This window comes from Palaemon carinicauda, chromosome 16, assembly GCF_036898095.1.
Source record: "Palaemon carinicauda isolate YSFRI2023 chromosome 16, ASM3689809v2, whole genome shotgun sequence".
Taxonomy (NCBI): domain Eukaryota; kingdom Metazoa; phylum Arthropoda; class Malacostraca; order Decapoda; family Palaemonidae; genus Palaemon; species Palaemon carinicauda.
The window spans coordinates 131,169,361-131,194,360 of NC_090740.1; the positions used below are offsets into that span (position 1 = coordinate 131,169,361).

At 37.5% G+C, this 25,000-nt stretch overlaps 2 protein-coding genes across 2 annotated transcripts in view; one reads left to right on the forward strand and one right to left on the reverse strand.

Moving 5' to 3' along the window:
* Nucleotides 1–3,619, forward strand: part of LOC137655566 (trichohyalin-like) — a 5,889-nt gene extending 2,270 nt beyond the window's left edge. The window contains exon 1 of the mRNA XM_068389466.1: nucleotides 1–3,619. This exon is cut by the window's left edge and continues 2,270 nt beyond it. Within this exon, the coding sequence (XP_068245567.1) occupies nucleotides 1–3,619 (3,619 nt within the window).
* The window catches only part of LOC137655879 (uncharacterized), a 1,037,971-nt gene that overhangs the window by 837,602 nt on the left and 175,369 nt on the right, over nucleotides 1–25,000 (reverse strand). The window lies entirely within an intron of this gene.

Sequence of the window (25,000 nt, forward strand, 5' to 3'; positions counted from 1 at the left end):
AAGAAAATGTGAACAGAAAAGGATAACAGAGCTTAAAAAGAAAGTAGAAGATGGAGAAGTGATACTCAAAAGTGAAAACTTGTGCCTGCCAGACAGAGAAAAGGCCAAGAAGTGCCTTGAGCAATATCATGAAATCTCTGGCAAAATCAAGGTCTTGAAGCTGTGGGAAAAGACGTGGCCACAGTTCTTCCCAGTGGTCAGGCCACTTCGGAGGTACTGGGAAGGGAAGCTTGAGGAGCTCATTCTAGAAAACTACTCCTACATCGTATGTGAACGTGATGACCCTTTCAACGAAACATCAGACGAGTATCAAAAAAAGCTTGAAGAACAGAAACAGAAAGAGGAGTGGGAAAAGCTTCAGACTGAAATCGGATTGATGAAGATAAGGGCAATTGAAGAAGAACTAATCGAAGAAATAAAGGAAGAGATAGAAAAGGGGAAGGTAAAGCCGCAGAAAGTGAAAAAAGACGAAGACACAACAATAAAAGAAAAACAGCTATTTATTAGAAAATATATGGACCTTAAACGAAAACTACAGGACATTGAAGGGCTATTTAGTGATTGGTATTTCCTCATACCGTCATTGAAACCTCAACAAATGAAATGTAAACAGAAGATTAAAAAACTCGTACGCGAGTACTTGCACCTATTGATTAAAGTTGAGGACAAGGTTACAAAAGAGGACAGAAGTAAAACGCCCGAAGAAATGAAACAGGAAGAGTTTGAGACTGAAATCAGATTGATGAAAATCAGGACAAATGAAAAAGCAATTGCAGAAATAAAGAAAAAGATAAAGAAGGGAAAGATAAAGCTACATGAAGTAAAACAAGACGAAGAGGTGACAACAGAAGAAAAACAGCTATTTTTAAGAAAATACAATTCCATTAAAAAAGAACTGGAGGACATAGAAAGGCTATTGTATGATTGGCCTTTCCTTTTACCAGTCATGAAACCTCGTCAAGTAATGTACAAGCACAAGATGGATAAACTCATACTTGAGAACTTCTATCTATTGGATGCAGATGAGGACAAGATTGAAGATGAGGACAAAATACAGACTCCAGAGATTGATCCTGAGGAAATTGAAATCAAACTCGAAGAACAAAGACTGATGGAAGAGGAGGAGAATATTATACTCAAACAAGACCTGGAAAACTTAAGAAAATGTGAACAGAAAAGGATAACAGGGCTGAAAAAGAAAGTAGAAGATGGAGAAGTGATACTCAAAAGTGAAAACTTATGCCTGCACGACAGAGAAAAGGCCAGGAAGTGCCTTGAGCAATATCATGAAATCTCTGGCAAAATTAAGGACTTGAAGCTGTGGGAGAAGACGTGGCCACAGTTCTTCCTAGTGGTCAGGCCACTTCGGAGGTACTGGGAAGGAAAGCTTGAGGAACTCATTCTAGAAAACTACTCATATATCGTAAGTGAACATGATGATAGCCCCAACGAAACATCAGATTATGAAAGAAAGCTCGAGGAGTTTAAGATTGAAATTGCATTGATGAAGATAAGGGCAACTGAAGAAGAATTAATCGAAGGAATAAAGGAAGAGATAGAAAAGGGGAAGGTAAAGCCACAGAAAGTGAAAAAAGACGAAGACACAACAAAAAAAGAAAAACAGTTATTTATTAGAAAATATATGGACCTTAAACGAAAACTGGAGGACCTTGAAGGGCTTAAACAAAATCTAGAGGACATTGAAGGGCAATTTAGTGATTGGTATTCCCCCATACCGTCATTGAAACCTCAACAAATGAATTGTAAACATAAGATTAAAAAACTCGTACGCGAGTACTTGCACCTATTGATTAAAGTTGAGGACAAGGTTACAAAAGAGGACAGAAGTAAAACGCCCGAGGAAATGAAACAGGAAGAGTTTGAGACTGAAATCAGATTGATGAAAATCAGGACAAATGAAAAAGCAATTGCAGAAATAAAGAAAAAGATAAAGAAGGGAAAGATAAAGCTACATGAAGTAAAACAAGACGAAGAGGTGACAACAGAAGAAAAACAGCTATTTTTAAGAAAATACAATTCCATTAAAAAAGAACTGGAGGACATAGAAAGGCTATTGTATGATTGGCCTTTCCTTTTACCAGTCATGAAACCTCGTCAAATAATATACAAGCACAAGATGGATAAACTCATACTTGAGAACTTCTATCTATTGGATGCATATGAGGACAAGATTGAAGATGAGGACAAAATACAGACTCCAGAGATTGATCCAGAGGAAATTGAAATCAAACTCAAAGAACAAAGGCTGATGGAAGAGGAGGAGAATATTATACTCAAACACGACCTGGAGAACTTAAGAAAATGTGAACAGAAAAGGATAACAGAGCTGAAAAAGAAAGTAGAAGATGGAGAAGTGATACTCAAAAGTGAAAACTTGTGCCTGCCAGACAGAGAAAAGGCCAAGAAGTGTCTAGAGCAATATCATGAAATCTCTGGCAAAATCAAGGACTTGAAGCTCTGGGAGAAGACGTGGCCACAGTTCTTCTCAGAGGTCAGGCCACTTCGAAGGCACTGGGAGGGGAAGCTTAAGGAGCTCATTCTAGATAATTACTCCTATATCGTATGCGAACGTGATGACCCTTTCAACGAAACATCAGACGAGTATCAAAGAACGCTTGAAGAACAGAAACAGAAAGAGGAGTGGGAAAAGTTTCAGACTGAAATCGGGTTGATGACAATCAGGACAAATGAAAAAGCAATTGCAGAAATAAAGAAAAAGATAAAGAAGGGAAAGATAAAGCTACATGAAGTAAAACAAGACGAAGAGGTGACAACAGAAGAAAAACAGCTATTTTTAAGAAAATACAATTCCATTAAAAAAGAACTAGAGGACATAGAAAGGCTATTGTATGATTGGCCTTTCCTTTTACCAGTCATGAAACCTCGTCAAATAATGTACAAGCACAAGATGGATAAACTCATACTTGAGAACTTCTATCTATTGGATGCAGATGAGGACAAAATACAGACTCCAGAGATTGATCCTGAGGAAATTGAAATCAAACTCGAAGAACAAAGACTGATGGAAGAGGAGGAGAATATTATACTCAAACAAGACCTGGAGAACTTAAGAAAATGTGAACAGAAAAGGATAACAGAGCTGAAAAAGAAAGAAGAAGATGGAGAAGTGATATTCAAAAGTGAAATCTTGTGCCTGCCAGACAGAGAAAAGGCCATGAAGTGCCTTGAGCAATATCATGAAATCTCTGGCAAAATCAAGGACGATGACACCCCCGAAGATACGATCCAAGGAGATAATAATCGGCAAGATACACTGGAAACCATAATGAAGAAGGAAGAGGGGAGAATGGAAGAAATTGAAAAGGAAAGAGAAAAGGAAAAACAGCAAGCGGAAGTAAAATTTCTGAATAAATATGACAAAATTCAAAGGAAGTTAGCGAAGGCAGAATTGTGGGAAAAGAGACTGCCTTGCTTAAAGCCATTGTGGAATCTGCAAAACAAAATGTGTAATAAGAAGCTTGATAAACTAGTAGAGAATAATTTGTCATTGATAAAGCCGGAAATAAAGCCTGACCCAGTAGACCCAATTAGGAACAATGAAGGTGGTCAAAAAATTGGAAACACACGAAAGGAGTAAATATCTTCAGAAAAAATAAAATGACATAAAAAATCTAAAAAAAATGAAAAAGTCTAAAAAAATGAAAAAAGAATCTAGAAAATTGAAAAAAAAAATCTAAAAAAGTTAAAAAAAATAAAGAGGCAGTGTTCCTTGGTGAAGATTCAATTGGGAAGATTCCAGCCTTTCAGGTCGGAAGGGAATAGTCTAGAAGATGGACTCGCCAGAGGAAAGAAGCCATACTTGTTTTGGAATGCAGTGTTCTTTGGTAAAGATTCACCTGTACTGTTTCTTTATCAAATGAACCAATGCAGAACAAACAAGACTGACTTCTAGTATTGTAGGTCACTTGGGAAGATTCCAGCATTTCAGGTCGGAAGGGAATAGTCTAGAAGATGGACACGCCAGAGGAAAGAAGCCATACTTGTTTTGGTATGCAGTGTTCTTTGGTAAAGATTCACCTGTACTGTTTCTTTATCAAATGAACCAATGCAAAACAAATAAGACTGACTTCTAGTTTTGTAGGTAACTCGAGAAGATTCCAGCCTTCCAGGTCGGAGGGGAATAGTCTAGAAGATGGACCCAGCAGAGGAAAGAAGCCAACCTTGTTTTGGTATGCAGTGTTCCTTGGTAAAGATTCACTTGTACTGTTTCTTTGTCAAATGAACCAATGCAGAACAAACAAGGCTGACTTATAGCATTGAGGGTCCATTAAGAAGATTCCAGCCTTTTAGGTCGGAAGGGAATAGTCTAGAAGATGGACTCAGCAGAGAAAAGAAGCCAACCTTGTTTTGGTATGCAGTGTTCCTTGGTAAAGATTCACCTGTACTGTTTCTTTATCAAATGAACCAATGCAGAACAAACAAGACTGACTTCTAGTAATGTAGGTCACTTGGGAAGATTCCAGCATTTCAGGTCGGAAGGGAATAGTCTAGAAGATGGACTCGCCAGAGGAAAGAAGCCATACATGTTTTGGTATGCAGTGTTCTTTGGTAAAGATTCACCTGTACTGTTTCTTTATCAAATGAACCAATGCAGAACAAATAAGACTGACTTCTAGTTTTGTAGGTAACTCGAGAAGATTCCAGCCTTCCAGGTCGGAGGGGAATAGTCTAGAAGATGGACCCAGCAGAGGAAAGAAGCCAACCTTGTTTTGGTATGCAGTGTTCCTTGGTAAAGATTCACTTGTACTGTTTCTTTGTCAAATGAACCAATGCAGAACAAACAAGGCTGACTTATAGCATTGAGGGTCCATTAAGAAGATTCCAGCCTTTTAGGTCGGAAGGGAATAGTCTAGAAGATGGACTCGCCAGAGGAAAGAAGCCATACTTGTTTTGGAATGCAGTGTTCTTTGGTAAAGATTAACCTGTACTGTTTCTTTATCAAATGAACCAATGCAGAACAAACAAGACTGACTTCTAGTATTGTAGGTCACTTGGGAAGATTCCAGCATTTCAGGTCGGAAGGGAATAGTCTAGAAGATGGACTCGACAGAGGAAAGAAGCCATACTTGTTTTGGTATGCAGTGTTCTTTGGTAAAGATTCACCTGTACTGTTTCTTTATCAAATGAACCAATGCAGAACAAACAAGACTGACTTCTAGTTTTGTAGGTAACTCGAGAAGATTCCAGCCTTCCAGGTCGGAGGGTAATAGTCTAGAAGATGGACCCGGCAGAGGAAAGAAGCCATACTTGTTTTGGTATGCAGTGTTCCTTGGTAAAGATTCACTTGTACTGTTTCTTTGTCAAATGAACCAATGCAGAACAAACAAGGCTGACTTATAGCATTGAGGGTCCATTAAGAAGATTCCAGCCTTTTAAGTCGGAAGGGAATAGTCTAGAAGATGGACTCAGCAGAGAAAAGAAGCCATACTTGTTTTGGTATGCAGTGTTCTTTGGTAAAGATTCACTTGTACTGTTTCTTTATCAAATGAACCAATGCAGAACAAACAAGGCTGACTTCTAGTATTGTGAGTCACTTGAAAAGATTCCAGCCTTTCAGGTCGGAAGGAAATAGTCTAGAAGATGGACTCGCCAGAGGAAAGAAGCCTTACTTCTGTTGGTAGGCAGTGTTCCTTGGTAAAGATTCACTTGTACTGTTTCTTTATCAACTGAACCAATGCAGAACGAACAAGGTTGACTTCTAGTAATGTGGGTCCATTAAGAAGATTCCAGACTTTTTGGTCGGAAGGGAATAGTCTAGAAGATGGACTCAGCAGAGAAAAGAAGCCATACTTGTTTTGGTATGCAGTGTTCTTTGGTAAAGATTCACTTGTACTGTTTCTTTATCAAATGAACCAATGCAGAACGAACAAGGTTGACTTCTAGTAATGTGGGTCCATTAAGAAGATTCCAGACTTTTAGGTCGGAAAGGAATAGTCTAGAAGATGGACTCAGATAAGAAAAGAAGCCATAATTGTTTTGGTATGCATTGTTCTTTGGTAAAGATTCACTTGTACTGTTTCTTTATCAAATGAACCAACGCAGAACAAACAAGACTGACTTCTAGTATTGTAGTTCACATGGGAAGATTCCAGCCTTTCAGGTCAGAAGGGAAAAGAATACAAGATAGACTCAGCAGAGAAAAGAAACCAAACTTGTTTTGGTATGCAGTGTTCTTTGGTAAAGATTCACTTGTACTGTTTCTTTATCAACAGAACCAATGCAGAACAAACAAGGTTGACTTCTAGTATTGTGGGTCCATTAAGAAGATTCCAGACTTTTAGGTCGGAAGGGAATAGTCTAGAAGATGGACTCAGCTGATGAAAGAAGCCATAATTGTTTTGGTATGCAGTGTTCTTTGGTAAAGATTCACTTGTACTGTTTCTTTATCAACAGAACCAATGCAGAACAAACAAGGCTGACTTCTAGTATTGTGGGTCACTTGAGAAGACTCCAGCCTTTCAGGTCGGAGGGGAATAGTCTAGAAGATGGACACAAAAGAAGAAAGAAGCCACACTTGTTTTGGTATGCAGTGTTCTTTGGTAAAGATTCACCTGTACTGTTTCTTTATCAAATGAACCAATGCAGAACAAACAAGTATGGCTTCTTTCCTCTGCTGAGTCCATCTTCTAGACTTTTCCCTTCTGACCTGAAAGGCTGGAATCTTTTTAAGTGACTTACAATACTAGAAGTCAGCCTTGTTTGTTCTGCATTGGTTCTGTTAATAAAGAAACAGTACAGGTGAATCTTTACCAAAGAACACTGCATACCAAAACAAGTGTGGCTCTTTCCTCTGCCGAGTCCATCTTCTAGACCATTCCCCTCCGCCCTGAAAGGCTGGAATCTTCTCAAGTGACCCAAAATACTAGAAGTCAGCCTTGTTTGTTCTGCATTGGTTCATTTGATAAAGAAACAGTACAAGTGAATCTTTACCAAAGAACACTGCATACCAAAACAATTATGGCTTCTTTCATCAGCTGAGTCCATCTTCTAGACTATTTCGTTCCGACCTAAAAGTCTGGAATCTTCTTAATGGACCCATATTACTAGAAGTCAACCTTGTTCGTTCTGCATTGGTTCTGTTGATAAAGAAACAATACAAGTGAATCTTTACCAAAGAACACTGCATACCAAAACAAGTGTGGCTCTTTCCTCTGCCGAGTCCATCTTCTAGACTATTCCCCTCCGCCCTGAAAGGCTGGAATCTTCTCAAGTGACCCAAAATACTAGAAGTCACCCTTGTTTGTTCGGCATTGGTTCATTTGATAAAGAAACAGTACAGGTGAATCTTTACCAAAGAACACTGCATACCAAAACAAGTATGGCTTCTTTCCTCTGCTGAGTCCATCTTCTAGATCTAGACTATTCCCCTCCGACCTGATAGGCTGGAATCTTCTCAAGTGACCTACAATACTAGAAGTCAGTCTGTTTGTTCTGCATTGGTTCATTTGATAAAGAAACAGTACAAGTGAATCTTTACCAAGGAACACTGCATACCCAAACAAGTATGGCTTTTTTCCTCTGCTGAGTCCATCTTCTAGACTATTTCCCTCCGCCCTGAAAGGTTGGAATCTTCTCAAGTGACTCACAATACTAGAAGTCAACCTTGTTTGTTCTGCATTGGTTCATTTGATTGATAAAGAAACAGTACAAGTGAATCTTTACCAAAGAACACTGCATACCAAAACAAGTATGGCTTCTTTCCTCTGCTGAGTCCATCTTCTAGACTATTCCCTTCCGACCTAAAAGGCTGGAATCTTCTTAATGGACCCTCAATGCTATAAGTCAGCCTTGTTCGTTCTGCATTGGTTCTGTTGATAAAGAAACAGTACAAGTGAATCTTTACCAAAGAACACTGCCTACCAAAACAAGTATGGTTTCTTTCCTCTGCTGAGTCCATCTTACAGACTATTCCCTTCCGACCTGAAAGGCTGGAATCTTCTTAATGGACCCACAATACTAGAAGTCAACCTTGTTTGTTCTGCATTGGTCCATTTGAAAAAGAAACAGTACAAGTTCACCTGTACTGTTTTCAGTATTGTGGATCATTTGAGAAGATTCCAGCCTTTCAGGTCGGAAGGGAATAGTCTGTAAGATGGACTCAGCAGAAGAAAGAAGCCATACTTGTTTTGGTAGGCAGTGTTCTTTGGTAAAGATTCACTTGTACTGTTTCTTTATCAAATGAACCAATGCAGAACAAACAAGGTTGACTTCTAGTATTGTAAGTCACTTGAGAAGATTCCAACCTTTCAGGGCGGAGGGAAATAGTCTAGAAGATGGACTCAGCAGAGGAAAGAAGCCATACTTGTTTTGGTATGCAGTGTTCCTTGGTAAAGATTCACTTGTACTGTTTCTTTATCAAATGAACCAATGCAGAAAAAACAAGACTGACTTCTAGTTTTGTAGGTAACTCGAAAAGATTCCAGCCTTCCAGGTCGAAGGTGAATAGTCTAGAAGATGGACCCAGCAGAGGAAAGAAGCCAACCTTGTTTTGGTATGCAGTGTTCCTTGGTGAAGATTCACTTGTACTGTTTCTTTACCAAATGAACCAATGCAGAAAAAACAAGGCTGACTTATAGTATTGTGGGTCCATTAAGATTCCAGCCTTTTAGGTCGGAAGGGAATAGTCTAGAAGATGGGGTCAGCAGAGGGAAGAAGCCGTACTTGTTTTGATATGCAATGTTCCTTAGTAAAGATTCACCTGTACTGTTTCTTTATCAAATGAACCAATGCAGAGCAAACAAGGCTGACTTCTAGTATTGTAGGTCACTTGAAAAGATTCCAACCTTTCAGGGCGGAGGGGAATAGCCCAGAAGATGGACTCAGCCGAGGAAAAAGCTATACTTGTTTTGGTATGCAATGTTCTTTGGTAAAGATTCACTTGTACTGTTTCTTTATCAACAGAACCAATGCAGAACAAACAAGGCTGACTTATAGTATTGTAGGTCACTTGAGAAGATTCCAACCTTTCAGGTTGGAGGGGAATAGCTCAGAAGATGGACTCAGCAGAGGAAAAAGCTATACTTGTTTTGGTATGCAGTGTTCCTTGGTAAAGATTAACTTGTATTGTTTCTTTATCAACAGAACCAATGCAGAACAAACAAGGCTGACTTATAGTATTGTGGGTCCATTAAGAAGATTCCAGCCTTTTAGGTCGGAAGGGAGTAGTCTAGAAGATGGGCTCAGCAGAGGGAAGAAGCCGTACTTGTTTTGATATGCAATGTTCCTTAGTAAAGAATCACCTGTACTGTTTCTTTATAAAATGAACCAATGCAGAACAAACAAGGCTGACTTCTAGTATTGTAGGTCACTTGGGAAGATTCCAGCCTTTCAGGTCGGAGGGGAATAGTCTAGAAGATGGACACAGCAGAGGAAAGAAGCCATACTTGTTTTGGTATGCAATGTTCTTTGGTAAAGATTCACTTGTACTGTTTCTTTATCAAAAGAACCAATGCAGAACAAACAAGGTTGACATCTAGTATTTTGGGTCCATTAAGAAGATTCCAGACTTTTAGGTCGGAAGGGAATAATCTAGAAGATGGACTCAGCTGAGGAAAGAAGCCATACTTGTTTTGGTATGCAGTGTTCTTTGGTAGAGAATCACCTGTACTGTTTCTTTATCAAATGAACTAATGCAGAACAAACAAGGCTGACTTCTAGTATTGTAGGTCACTTGAGAAGATTCCAGCCTTTCAGGTTGGAAGGGAATAGTCTGTAAGATGGACTCAGCAGAGGAAAAAAGCCATACTTGTTTGGGTATGCAGTGTTCCTTGGTAAAGATTCACTTGTACTGTTTCTTTATCAAATGAACCAATGCAGAACAAACAAGGCTGACTTCTAGTATTGTGAGTCACTTGAGAAGATTCCAGCCTTTCAGGGCGGAGGGGAATAGTCTAGAAGATGGACTCAGCAGAGGAAAGAAACCATACTTGTTTTGGTATGCAGTGTTCCTTGGTAAAGATTCACCTGTACTGTTTCTTTATTAACAGAACCAATACAGAACAAACTAAGCTGACTTCTAGTATTGCAGGTCACTTAAAAAGATTCCAACCTTTAAGGTCAGAAGGGAAAAGTCTAGAAGATGGACTAAGCAGAGGAAAGAAGCCATAATTGTTTTGGTAGGCAGTGTTCTTTGGTAAAGATTCACCTGTAGTGTTTCTTTATCAACAGAACCAATGCAGAACGAACAAGGTTGACTTCTAGTAATGTGGGTCCATTAAGAAGATTCCAGACTTTTAGGTCGGAAAGGAATAGTCTAGAAGATGGAGTCAGCTGATGAAAGAAGCCATAATTAGTTTGGTATGCAGTGTTCTTTGGTAGAGATTCACCTGTACTGTTTCTTTATCAAATGAACTAATGCAGAACAAACAAGGCTGACTTCTAGAATTGTGGGTCACTTGAGAAGATTCCAGTCTTTCAGGTCAGAAGGGAATAGTTTAGAAGATGGACTCAGCAGAGGAAAAAGCTATACTTGTTTTGGTATGCAGTGTTCCTTGGTAAAGATTCACTTGTATTGTTTCTTTATCAAATGAACCAATGCAGAACAAACAAGACTGACTTCTAGTTTTGTAGGTAACTCGAGAATATTCCAGCCATCCAGGTCGGAGGGGAAAAGTCTAGAAGATGGACCCAACAGAGGAAAGAAACCATACTTGTTTTGGTATGCAGTGTTCCTTTGTAAAGATTCACTTGTACATTTTATCAAATGAACCAATGCAGAACAAACAAGGCTGACTTCTAGTTTTGTAGGTAGTTTCAGAAGATTCTGCCTTTTCAGGTCGGAGGTGAATATTTTAGAAGATGGACTCAGCAGAGGAAAAAGCTATACTTGTTTTGGTATGCAGTGTTCCTTGGTAAGGATTCACTTGTACTGTTTCTTTCTCAAATGAACCAATGCAGAACAAACAAGACTGACTTTTAGTTTTGTAGGTAACTCGAGAAGATTCCAGCCTTCCAGGTCGGAGGGGAAAAGTCTAGAAGATGGACCAAGCAAAAGAAAGAAGCCAACATTGTTTTGCTATGCAGTGTTCCTTTGTAAAGATTCACTTGTACTGTTTATCAAATGAACCAATGCAGAACAAACAAGGCTGACTTCTAGTTTTGTAGGTAGTTTGCGAAGATTCTGCCTTTTCAGGTCGGAGGAGAATATTCTAGAAGATGGACTCAGCAAAGGAAAAAGCTATACTTGTTTTGGTATGCAGTGTTCCTTGGTAAAGATTCACTTTTACTGTTTCTTTATCAAATGAACCAATGCAGACCAAACAAGGATGACTTCTAGTATTGTAGGTCACTTGAGAAGATTCCAGCCTTTCAGGGCGGAGGGGAATAGTCTAGAAGATGGACACAGCAGAGGAAAGAAGCCACACTTGTTTTGGCATGCAGTGTTCCTTGGTAAAGATTCACTTGTACTGTTTATCAAATGAACCAATGCAGAACAAACAAGGCTGACTTCTAGTTTTGTAGGTAGTTTGCGAAGATTCTGCCTTTTCAGGTCGGAGGAGAATATTCTAGAAGATGGACTCAGCAGAGGAAAAAGCTATACTTGTTTTGGTATGCAGTGTTCCTTGGTAAAGATTCACTTGTATTGTTTTTTTCTCAACAGAACCAATGCAGAACAAACAAGGCTGACTTCTAGTATTTTGGGTCCATTAGGAAGATTCCAGCCTTTTAGGTCGAAAGGGAATAGTCTAGAAGATGGGCTCAGCAGAGGGAAGAAGCCATACTTGTTTTGATATGCAATGTTCCTTAGTAAAGAATCATCTGTACTGTTTCTTTATCAAATGAACCAATGCAGAATAAACAAGACTGACTTCTAGTATTGTAGGTCACTTGGGAAGATTCCAGCCTTTCAGCTCGGAAGGGAATAGTCTGTAAGATGGACTTAGCAGAGGAAAAAAGCCATTCTTGTTTTGGTATACAGTGTTCCTTGGTAAAGATTCACTTGTACTGTTTCTTTATCAACAGAACCAATACAGAACAAACAAGGCTGACTTCTAGTATTGTAGGTCACTTGAGAAGATTCCAGCCTTTCAGGTCGGAAGGGAATAGTCTGTAAGATGGACTTAGATGAGGAAAAAAGCCATTCTTGTTTGGGTATGCAGTGTTCCTTGGTAAAGATTCACTTGTACTGTTTCTTTATCAAATGAACCAATGCAGAACAAAAAAGGCTGACTTCTAGTATTGTAGGTCACTTGAGAAGACTCCAGCCTCTCAGGTCGGAAGGAAATAGTCTAGAAGATGGACTCGCCAGAGGAAAAACGCCATACTTGTTTTGGTATGCAGTGTTCTTAGGTAAAGATTCACCTGTACTGTTTCTTTATCAAATGAACCAATGCAGAACAAATAAGACTGACTTCTAGTTTTGTAGGTAACTCGAGAAGATTCCAGCCTCTCAGGTCGGAGGGGAATAGTCTAGAAGATGGACACAGCAGAGGAAAGAAGCTACACTTGTTTTGGTATGCAATGTTCCTTAGTTAAGATTCACCTGTACTGTTTCTTTATCAAATGAACCAATGCAGAACAAACAAGACTGACTTTTAGTATTGTATGTCACTTGGGAAGATTCCCGCCTTTCAGGTCGGAGGGGAATAGTCTAGAAGATGGACACAGTAGAGGAAAGAAGCCACACTTGTTTTGGTATGCAATGTTCTTTGGTAAAGATTCACCTGTACTGTTTCTTTATTAACAGAACCAATGCAGAACAAACAAGGCTGACTTCTAGTATTGTAGGTCACCTAAAAAGATTCCAGCCTTTCAGGTCAGAAGGGAAAAGTCTAGAAGATGGACTCAGCTGAGGAAAGAAGCCATACTTGTTTTGGTATGCAATGTTCTTTGGTAAAGATTCATCTGTACTGTTTCTTTATCAACAGAACCAATGCAGAACTAACAAGGTTGACTTCTAGTAATGTGGGTCCATTAAGAAGATTCCAGACTTTTAGGTCGGAACGGAATAGTCTAGGAGATGGACTCAGCTGATGAAAGAAGCCATAATTGTTTTGGTATGCAGTGTTCTTTGGTAAAGATTCACTTGTACAGTTTCTTTATCAAATGGACCAATGCAGAACAAACAAGGCTGACTTCTAGTATTGTGGGTCACTTGGGAAGATTCCAGCCTTTCAGGTCGGAGGGGAATAGTCTGTAAGATGGACTCAGCAGAGGAAAGAAGACATACTTGTTTTGGTATGCAATGTTCTTTGGTAAAGATTCACCTGTACTGTTTCTTTATCAACAGAACCAATGCAGAACAAACAAGGTTGACTTCTAGTAATGTGGGTCCATTAAGAAGATTCCAGACTTTTAGGTCGGAAGGGAATAGTCTAGAAGATGGACTCAGCTGATGAAAGAAGCCATAATTGTTTTGGTATGCAGTGTTCCTTGGTAAAGATTCACTTGTACTGTTTCTTTATCAAATGAACCAATGCAGAACAAACAAGACTGACTTCTAGTTTTGAAGGTACCTCGAGAAGATTCCAGCCTTCCAGGTCAGAGGGGAATAGTCTAGAAGATGGACCCAACAGAGGAAAGAAACCATACTTGTTTTGGTATGCAGTGTTCTTTGGTAAAGATTCATTTGTACTCCTTTTCTTATCAAATGAACCAATGCAGAATAAACAAGTCTGACTAGTAGTATTGTAGGTCATTTGAGAAGATTCCAGCCTTTCAGATCAGAAGGGAATAGTCTAGAAGATGGACTCAGATGAGAAAAGAAGCCTTACTTCTGTTGGTATGCAGTGTTCCTTGGTAAAGATTCACTTGTACTATTTCTTTATCAAATAAACCAATGCAGAACGAACAAGGTTGACTTCTAGTAATGTGGGTCCATTAAGAAGATTCCAGACTTTTAGGTCGGAAAGGAATAGTCTAGGAGATGGACTCAGCTGATGAAAGAAGCCATAATTGTTTTGGTATGCAGTGTTCTTTGGTAAAGATTCACTTGTACAGTTTCTTTATCAAATGGACCAATGCAGAACAAACAAGGCTGACTTCTAGTATTGTGGGTCACTTGGGAAGATTCCAGCCTTTCAGGTCGGAGGGGAATAGTCTGTAAGATGGACTCAGCAGAGGAAAGAAGACATACTTGTTTTGGTATGCAATGTTCTTTGGTAAAGATTCACCTGTACTGTTTCTTTATCAAATGAACCAATGCAGAACAAACAAGGCTGACTTCTAGTATTGTAGGTCACCTAAAAAGATTCCAGCCTTTCAGGTCAGAAGGGAAAAGTCTAGAAGATGGACTCAGGTGAGGAAAGAAGCCATACTTGTTTTGGTATGCAATGTTCTTTGGTAAAGATTCACCTGTACTGTTTCTTTATCAACAGAACCAATGCAGATCGAACAAGGTTGACTTCTAGTAATGTGGGTCCATTAAGAAGATTCCAGACTTTTAGGTCGGAACGGAATAGTCTAGGAGATGGACTCAGCTGATGAAAGAAGCCATAATTGTTTTGGTATGCAGTGTTCTTTGGTAAAGATTCACTTGCACAGTTTCTTTATCAAATGGACCAATGCAGAACAAACAAGGCTGACTTCTAGTATTGTGGGTCACTTGGGAAGATTCCAGCCTTTCAGGTCGGAGGGGAATAGTCTGTAAGATGGACTCAGCAGAGGAAAGAAGACATACTTGTTTTGGTATGCAATGTTCTTTGGTAAAGATTCACCTGTACTGTTTCTTTATCAACAGAACCAATGCAGAACAAACAAGGTTGACTTCTAGTAATGTGGGTCCATTAAGAAGATTCCAGACTTTTAGGTCGGAAGGGAATAGTCTAGAAGATGGACTCAGCTGATGAAAGAAGCCATAATTGTTTTGGTATGCAGTGTTCCTTGGTAAAGATTCACTTGTACTGTTTCTTTATCAAATGAACCAATGCAGAACAAATAAGACTGACTTCTAGTTTTGAAGGTACCTCGAGAAGATTCCAGCCTTCCAGGTCAGAGGGGAATAGTCTAGAAGATGGACCCAACAGAGGAAAGAAACCATACTTGTTTTGGTATGCAGTGTTCTTTGGTAAAGATTCATTTGTACTCCTTTTCTTATCAAATGAACCAATGCAGAATAAACAAGTCTGACTAGTAGTATTGTAGGTCATTTGAGAAGATTCCAGCCTTTCAGATCAGAAGGGAATAGTCTAGAAGATGGACTCAGATGAGAAAAGAAGCCTTACTTCTGTTGGTATGCAGTGTTCCTTGGTATAGATTCACGTGTACTATTTCTTTATCAACAGAACCAATGCAGAACAAACAAGGTTGACTTCTAGTAATGTGGGTCCATTAAGAAGATTCCAGACTTTTAGGTCGGAAGGGAATAGTCTAGAAGATGGACTCAGCTGATGAAAGAAGCCATAATTGTTTTGGTATGCAGTGTTCCTTGGTAAAGATTCACTTGTACTGTTTCTTTATCAAATGAACCAATGCAGAACAAACAAGACTGACTTCTAGTTTTGAAGGTACCTCGAGAAGATTCCAGCCTTCCAGGTCAGAGGGGAATAGTCTAGAAGATGGACCCAACAGAGGAAAGAAACCATACTTGTTTTGGTATGCAGTGTTCTTTGGTAAAGATTCATTTGTACTCCTTTTCTTATCAAATGAACCAATGCAGAATAAACAAGTCTGACTAGTAGTATTGTAGGTCATTTGAGAAGATTCCAGCCTTTCAGATCAGAAGGGAATAGTCTAGAAGATGGACTCAGATGAGAAAAGAAGCCTTACTTCTGTTGGTATGCAGTGTTCCTTGGTATAGATTCACGTGTACTATTTCTTTATCAAATGAACCAATGCAGAACGAACAAGGTTGACTTCTAGTAATGTGGGTCCATTAAGAAGATTCCAGACTTTTAGGTCGGAAAGGAATAGTCTAGGAGATGGACTCAGCTGATGAAAGAAGCCATAATTGTTTTGGTATGCAGTGTTCTTTGGTAAAGATTCACTTGAACAGTTTCTTTATCAAATGGACCAATGCAGAACAAACAAGGCTGACTTCTAGTATTGTGGGTCACTTGGGAAGATTCCAGCCTTTCAGGTCGGAGGGGAATAGTCTGTAAGATGGACTCAGCAGAGGAAAGAAGACATACTTGTTTTGGTATGCAATGTTCTTTGGTAAAGATTCACCTGTACTGTTTCTTTATCAAATGAACCAATGCAGAACAAACAAGGCTGACTTCTAGTATTGTAGGTCACCTAAAAAGATTCCAGCCTTTCAGGTCAGAAGGGAAAAGTCTAGAAGATGGACTCAGGTGAGGAAAGAAGCCATACTTGTTTTGGTATGCAATGTTCTTTGGTAAAGATTCACCTGTACTGTTTCTTTATCAACAGAACCAATGCAGAACGAACAAGGTTGACTTCTAGTAATGTGGGTCCATTAAGAAGATTCCAGACTTTTAGGTCGGAACGGAATAGTCTAGGAGATGGACTCAGCTGATGAAAGAAGCCATAATTGTTTTGGTATGCAGTGTTCTTTGGTAAAGATTCACTTGTACAGTTTCTTTATCAAATGGACCAATGCAGAACAAACAAGGCTGACTTCTAGTATTGTGGGTCACTTGGGAAGATTCCAGCCTTTCAGGTCGGAGGGGAATAGTCTGTAAGATGGACTCAGCAGAGGAAAGAAGACATACTTGTTTTGGTATGCAATGTTCTTTGGTAAAGATTCACCTGTACTGTTTCTTTATCAACAGAACCAATGCAGAACAAACAAGGTTGACTTCTAGTAATGTGGGTCCATTAAGAAGATTCCAGACTTTTAGGTCGGAAGGGAATAGTCTAGAAGATGGACTCAGCTGATGAAAGAAGCCATAATTGTTTTGGTATGCAGTGTTCCTTGGTAAAGATTCACTTGTACTGTTTCTTTATCAAATGAACCAATGCAGAACAAACAAGACTGACTTCTAGTTTTGAAGGTACCTCGAGAAGATTCCAGCCTTCCAGGTCAGAGGGGAATAGTCTAGAAGATGGACCCAACAGAGGAAAGAAACCATACTTGTTTTGGTATGCAGTGTTCTTTGGTAAAGATTCATTTGTACTCCTTTTCTTATCAAATGAACCAATGCAGAATAAACAAGTCTGACTAGTAGTATTGTAGGTCATTTGAGAAGATTCCAGCCTTTCAGATCAGAAGGGAATAGTCTAGAAGATGGACTCAGATGAGAAAAGAAGCCTTACTTCTGTTGGTATGCAGTGTTCCTTGGTAAAGATTCACTTGTACTATTTCTTTATCAAATGAACCAATGCAGAATAAACAAGGCTGACTTCTAGTATTGTGGGTCCCTTAAGAAGATTCTAGCATTTCAGGTCGGAAGGGAATAGTCTAGAAGATGGATTCAGCAGAGGAAAGAAGCCATCCTTTTTTTGGTATGCAGTGTTCCTTGGTAAAGATTCACTTGTAATATTTTTTTTATCAAATGAAGCAATGCACATTAAACAAGTCTGACTACTAGTATTGTAGGTCACTTAAGAAAATTCCAGCCTTTCAGGTTTGAAAGGAATAGTCATACTTGTTTTGGTATGCACTGTTCCAAGGTAAACATTCACTTGCACTGTGTCTTTATCAGATGAACCAATGCAGAACAAATAAGTCTGACTATTAGTATTTTAAGTCACTTTAAAGAATCCAGCCTTTCAGTCCAGAAAGGAATAGTCTAGAAGATGGACTCAGCAGAGAAAAGAAACAATACTTGTTTTGACATGCAGTATTCCTTGGTAAAGATTCACCTGTGCTGTTTCTTTAACAAATGAACCAATGCAGAAAAAACAAGTCTGATTACTAGTATTGTAGGTTATTGAGAAGATTCCAGCCTTTCAGGAATGAAGGGAATAGTCTATATGGACCAAGCAGAGGAAAGAAGCCATACTTGTTTTGGTATACAGAGTTCTTTGGTAAAGAATGACTTGTACTATTTTTATATCAAATAAACAAAGCAGAAAAAACAAGTCTTATTTCTAGTATCATATGTCCCTTAGGAAAATTCCAGCCTTTCATGTCAGAAGGGACTAGTCTAGAAGTTGGACTCAGCAGAGAAAAGAAGCCACACTTATTTTGATATGCAGTAACCCATCCACCGGCAATGATGTATGGAGCGGAGACGTGGGCAATAAAGAAGACAGAAGAAAAGAAGATGGATGTGGCAGAGATGAGAATGTTGAGATGGATGTGTGGGGTGACAAGAAGAGATAAGATACGGAATGAGGTAATTAGGGGTACCACAAGAGTTAGAAAACTATGAGATAAGATCCAAAGAAAGTAGACTGAGGTGGTACGGTCATGTCATGAGAAGAGATGAACAGTATATTGGGAGGAGAGTAATGGAAATGGAGGTACAGGGAACGAGAAGGAGGGGGAGACCAAAGCGAAGGTGGGTGGACTGTATCAAGGATGACCTTCGAGCAAAGGGATTAACCGGTGATGAGGTGTGGGACAGAGGTAGATGGAGAAAGCTGACCAGAAACATCGACCCCACATACAAGTGGGAAAAAGATGTAGACAAAGAAGAAAGAAGAAGTGTTGTCAGGTGTATGAGGACAGAGAAGAATCTGTAAAAAAAATAGGCCAGACTATTCGGTGTATGTGTAGGCAAAAGGAAAGTAAACCGTAATCAGAGAGAAGGATCCAATGTAGTATATACTTGCCATCCCGTAGATACTACGTACAGAACTCACATGCATATACAGTAATGAAGATAGTCAAGTTTTGCCTCCATCGAAATAATGATCTAACTCATGAGACCAATAAAAACTTTATTTTCTAAGAAAGACAAATGAATACACTATCCGAACTTCCCAGAATATAAGCGCAGGCCCTGTCCGCCTTCTATCAGAATATATACTGTATATTGTATGTGTACTGGGCTTTGTTAATGGAAATTCCTACTGCAGCAATGATGTCCTTATCGATTATTGTAATCTCTTTACCACCCTTAAGCTTATTGCAGCGCTAAACAATGATAAGCTTCCAATGCCGTTAATGCCCTTGAGTGCCTTTTCAGTAATACCTCCAGTTGTTAAAAACGCCATTCTAACTTAATTATTTTTTTTCTTTTTATTCAAAAAGCTAAATTAAATCTTTTACAATCACAATATTTCCAGTTTGATTAGTGACTACAACAGCATTTTTATATAAACATAAACCATCTAAATTAACAATCTACAAAATTACACATCTTGATTTTGATTATGTTACTCGAAAACAATAATATACTTTTTTTGTGAAAATTCTATTCATTCTTTCTTTATAGATATTATTTTAAATATTTGTATATCCCATAGTCAGTTTTAGCTTTCTATACACCCCTGTATTTTTGCCTTGAATGAACATCTGCCGTTACACCAATAGATTAGAATCAATAACAATAATACTTTTTATTGTAGCATCAAGCCTCCCATAATGCTAGTTATAAACAAAACACTGATGAGAGTTTTTAAATCATTATTGAGAAAATACTGAGCTTGAAACACATTGTGTATTTAAAGTCATATTCCTTACCCAACTTTCTAAAAAGGATTTTAAATCTTCGGGATTCGGTAGATGGTCCAATTCACAATTTTAGGCAAAAAAAAATATTTTTCTATTGAATAATTCAAATCCTTCTTAGCTTCTGATGACAATTGTATTTATGCCTTGAATTCTATCTGCCGTTACACCAATAGATTAGAATGAATAACAATAACACTTTTTACTGTAGCCCGGCGTCAATGACCTTAGATGTCAGGATGCCTGAAAACTTTAAATCATTCATTCATTCATTTTACTGTAGCATCAAGCCTCTCATAATGCTCGTTATAAACAAAACACTGATGAGAGTTTTTGAATCATTATTGAGAAAATACTGAGCTTGAAACACATTGTGTATTTAAAGTCATATTCCATACCCAACTTTCTAAAAAGGATTTTAAATCTTCGGGATTCGGTAGATGGTCCAATTCACAATTTTAGGCAAAAAAAATATTTTTCTATTGAATAATTCAAGTCCTTCTTAGCTTCTGATGACAATTGTATTTATGCCTTGAATTCTATCTGCCGTTACACCAATAGATTAGAATGAATAACAATAACACTTTTTACTGTAGCATCAAGCCTCTCATAATGCTCGTTATAAACAAAACACTGATAGACTTTTTGAATCATTAATGAGAAAATACTGAGCTTGAAACACATCGTGTATTTAAATTCATACTGCATACCCAATTTTCTAAAAGGATTTTAAACCTTCGGGATTCGGTAAATGGTCCAATTCACAATTTTAGGCAAAAAAATATTTTTTTATTGAATAATTCAAATCCTTCTTAGCTTCTGATGACAATTGTATTTATGCCTTGAATTCTATCTGCCGTTACACCAATAGATTAGAATGAATAACAATAACACTTTTTATTGTAGCATCAAGCCTCTCATAATGCTCGTTATAAACAAAACACTGATAGACTTTTTGAATCATTAATGAGAAAATACTGAGCTTGAAACACATCGTGTATTTAAATTCATACTGCATACCCAATTTTCAAAAAGGATTTTAAACCTTCGGGATTCGCAATCTTAGGCAAAAAACTATTTTTTTTTATTGAATAATTCAAATCCTTCTTATCTTCTGATGACAAGTGGACACATCATTCGTTTAATCATCCAGACCATTCGGTTTTGTCTTTTTGGCAAATGTCAAAGAAGAGTTTGCTGTCCTAGTTTGCATTCAAAATATGTTCGGTGATGACGTAAGCAAATCAGGTAGATGACTGACTTGACTTTTAGGGAGGAGGATTCTAAAATCCGCTCTACGACTTCGCAGTCAGAAACCAGTATAACGGCTCCAGCTTCGATTTCTATTTGTCATATACGAGACATCTTTTGATTATCCGTTAGGTAATGAGAAAATAATAACAACTTTTATGATAAAGTATCAAAATGAAATAGTTAGAAATATGTACTGTTAAAAAAACGTAATTTTAATCGGAATTTCTTCGTAAAAACATGTTATCAGCTGTATTTCAGTAAAATACAAAGACCGAAATTTTAAAATACTTTACTAATATCTTTCACGGGTTGGTGACCGTAATATCACACTTTTATGTCACTATATCCGTTCTGAAAACAGTAAATGCCTGGCAACATTTATTCCATGATTTTTATCATTTTATACGGCAAATCTTTAAAAGTGTAGCTGATATCGTGTAATACTTCTGCAGTTCATGTGTCAACGCATTTAATTTAGAATAGCTTCCGTCATTTGGAACCGGATTGTATCCTTGAGGTGGAATTAAACGGTCGAACGGTTCGTCGAACGCGATTCGACATACAAGTGTTTGAAGTGATGTTCGAACGTGTGAACAGGATATTTGGTTGTCGAACACGTTCGACAAACGGTTCGAAGAAAGTATGTTCTCACCTGAGTTTTGTGGGCGGGGCTTCATTGTCCAAAAACCTCATGAATTTGTGGTTGACTCAACCTCTTCGAACGGTTTAACAAGCAGGTTCGACAACCGGGTTCGTTCGACCGTGTAAACCCCGCTTTTAGTAGTAATCATTAGGCAATGCTGATTAATTTCATCTGGAATACACCTGATGTAATTGAACATAATAACCAAGCTGAGTGTGTCAATAGTTCCTTATCTGCGTCTTTCCTTCCCTGTCGCGTCGACTAAAGTCATGTATGCTTTCGTTTGTTTCTATCTATACATGATATCGTTTTGTAATAATCACTTGCAATAGGAACTTCTTTGAAAAATCTGGATTTCTAGATTAGTCCCTCTTACACTCACACATATACAGTATATATATATATATATATATATATATATATATATATATATATATATATATATATATATATATACATATATATATATATATATATACGTATATATATATATATATATATATATATACGTATATATATATTTATCTATATATACAGTATATATATATATACATATATATATATATATATATATATATATATATATATATATATATATACTGTATATATAGATAAATATATATATACGTATATATATATATATATATATATATATATATATTTATATATGAGTGTGTATAAACTGTATATCTATATGTATAAGGGGGTATATAGAGGTGTATATATGTATATATATATATATATATATATATATATATATATATATATATATATATATAATTCATATATATATACACATACAGTTTACAATATACTGTATAAGTAGTGAAATTTAGGATATCAAAAGCACGATCATAACATGAGAGAACGAGTTGTTCAAGAATATTGCTGTGAACAATAACTGACAAATGAAATTCAGCAGCTTGACGGGCCAAGCGAAGGTTGCGCAAGATCGCCGAAAATACACAAACGGTGTTGAAAGACCAAATACTCATGGTAAAAATCAATTGAAAACTATTGAAGGATTAAACGATAGATGGAAATACAGAAAGAATATATAGAGCCAAAAAATAAAAATAAAAGAATCTTTTAATTATTAATGCCGTTTAGTTTCCAAGCTTTTTTCACATATGCTTAATCTAATATAACTTAGAGATGAGGGGCATATTTTCAGAATATCATTGTCTTAATGTACAGGATAACCCTCTATCATAATCGTTTTAATAATTTCAAAAATAATGATTTCAAAAATTTCAAAATCAATAACTTTAATAGCTTTAATAATGTTAATAACAATAATTCCAATAATTTCAAAAATAACATTTTAATCATTTAAAAAATAACAACAATTTTAATAGCAATAAGAATTTAATTAACAATAATAATTCTAATAATTTGAAAAAAATATTTAATCATAATTTTACATAGTAATTTTAATAATAATGATAATTATAAGTCTAAATTCTTTAAGAATAATGAAAATTTAAACAATTGTAATAAAAATACTAATTTTAATAACAATAATATTATAGGTGTTCCTATAATATTAATGTTATTAAAATTATTAAAGCTATTAAAGTTATTGATTTTGAAATTTTTAAAATCATTATTCGGCAATCGTTTCACAATTTAGAATAAAACATGGGGGTAAGAGAAACATATTAGAACTATGATTGATACACGTGCCCTTTACTTCATTTCTATCACTTGATTATATAATCAAAGCGAAATAGGTTAGCATGAGACAGTTTATATAACACATTATCTGATCCATTACTCTTATGTAGAGGCCGGGAGCACACTAGCAACTCTGTGGCGCCACAAAGCCACAGCATCGTGTAGCGGGGATGTGGTCTCCCATAGGTTTCCATTGTTTTCAAGTTTTGCCGCGCAAACTAGCGACTGTGGCAAGCGACTGTGGCTCTCTGTCGCTCATCCCCGCCACAGGCGTGGCGTGGCTTTGAAAACAATGGAAACCTATGGGAGACCACATCCCCGCTACACGATGCTGTGGCTTTGTGGAGCCACGAAGTCGCTAGTGTGCTCCCGGCCTAAGAATCCCAAACGGCCACAGCAATCTAAACTTTACATTTTTCATTCGCTTTCTTGAAAGTACACTGGGGCACACTTCTATCTTATTTCTCTTCCTTTTTTTGATTTTTTTTATAGTTATTATTATTATTATTATTATTATTATTACAAGCCAAACTACAACCCTAGTTGGAAAAGCAAGATGCTACAAGCCCAAGGGCTCCAACAGGGAAAAATAGCCCAGTGAGGAAAGGAAATAAGGAAATAAATAAATGATGAGAATAAATTAATAATATATCATTCTAAAAACAGTAACAGCGTCAAAACAGATATGTCCTATATAAACTATTAACAACGTTAAAAACAGATACAGTATGTCAAATATAAACAATAAAAAGTTTATATATAAAAGATTTATTTCAATGTTGTTACTTTATTTAAAATATTTAATTTTAATTGTTCATTACCCCTTTCCTCACAAGGATATTATTTCCAGTAGGAGCCCCTGGGTTTATAGAGTCCTACTTTTCAAACTAGGGTTTTACTGAAAGAGCCCGTGGCCGGCACCTTCAGCGCAGGTCGCTCTAATAGCAGTAGCAACTAGGGTTGTAGCTTAGAGGGTAATAATAATGCTAATAATAATCTGTGCCAACCCTAACATCTAGTGCAATAATTTTTATTATAATCGACGAGCAATGCAGATCCTTCGTAAACGGTGCCTTTCATGGCGAAATGTATTCATGAACTTAATCTTAACATCGAGGTCTATAGACCTTGCTTAGCATAACATGAGCTGGACTTGGCACTAAAGTTTAGGTGATTTCGGTACCCTCAGCCATGAGGAATCCTTTTGATCTTAACCGCTGTTTTATACGCCACCATATATCCTCAAGTCTAGGGGTAATTACGCATTGAGGGCAGTCAACAAGCTAAGGCCGATTTATACGCGCATAGCCATTTGATCCTGCTTTATGTATGTACAGTATCACTGTATAGACTCAGATTTGCGTTGCATTTATTTTAAAGGCCGCTCTTGAGTGGTAGAGACAAGGGATAGTGATAATGCTGTAGCCAGTAGGATATTGCCCGAGAGACGACCATATATCCATATGATCAGCGTCCAAGGCCCCTCTCTCCCCAAGCTAGGACCAGAGAGGGCCAGACAGTGGCTACTGATGACTCAGCAGGTAGACGTAAAGGCTCCCCCAAATCCCCCCAAACCTTTAGCTCAAAAGGAGTGCGATGTTGCAGACACTACAAGAAACTAACGACTTTGAGCGGGACTCGAACCCCAGTCTGGCGATCGCCAGGCATGGAGCTTTCCAATAAGCCATCATAACCCATGACAAGGGATCGGGACCAGCGTGCGATGACAAGACAATTCTTGATCCCACAAACAAACAGACAAACGGAGACACAAGGATGAAAACATAACCTCCTTCCAACTTCGTTGGAGAAGGTAATTAACAGGATCTTAATGATTAATGAAGAGCTTCACAATGGTTCAATCAGAAGATATTAATAGCTTCTTTAGAGTCTTTTAATGGCTATTCAAATTTCTAATGGATTAT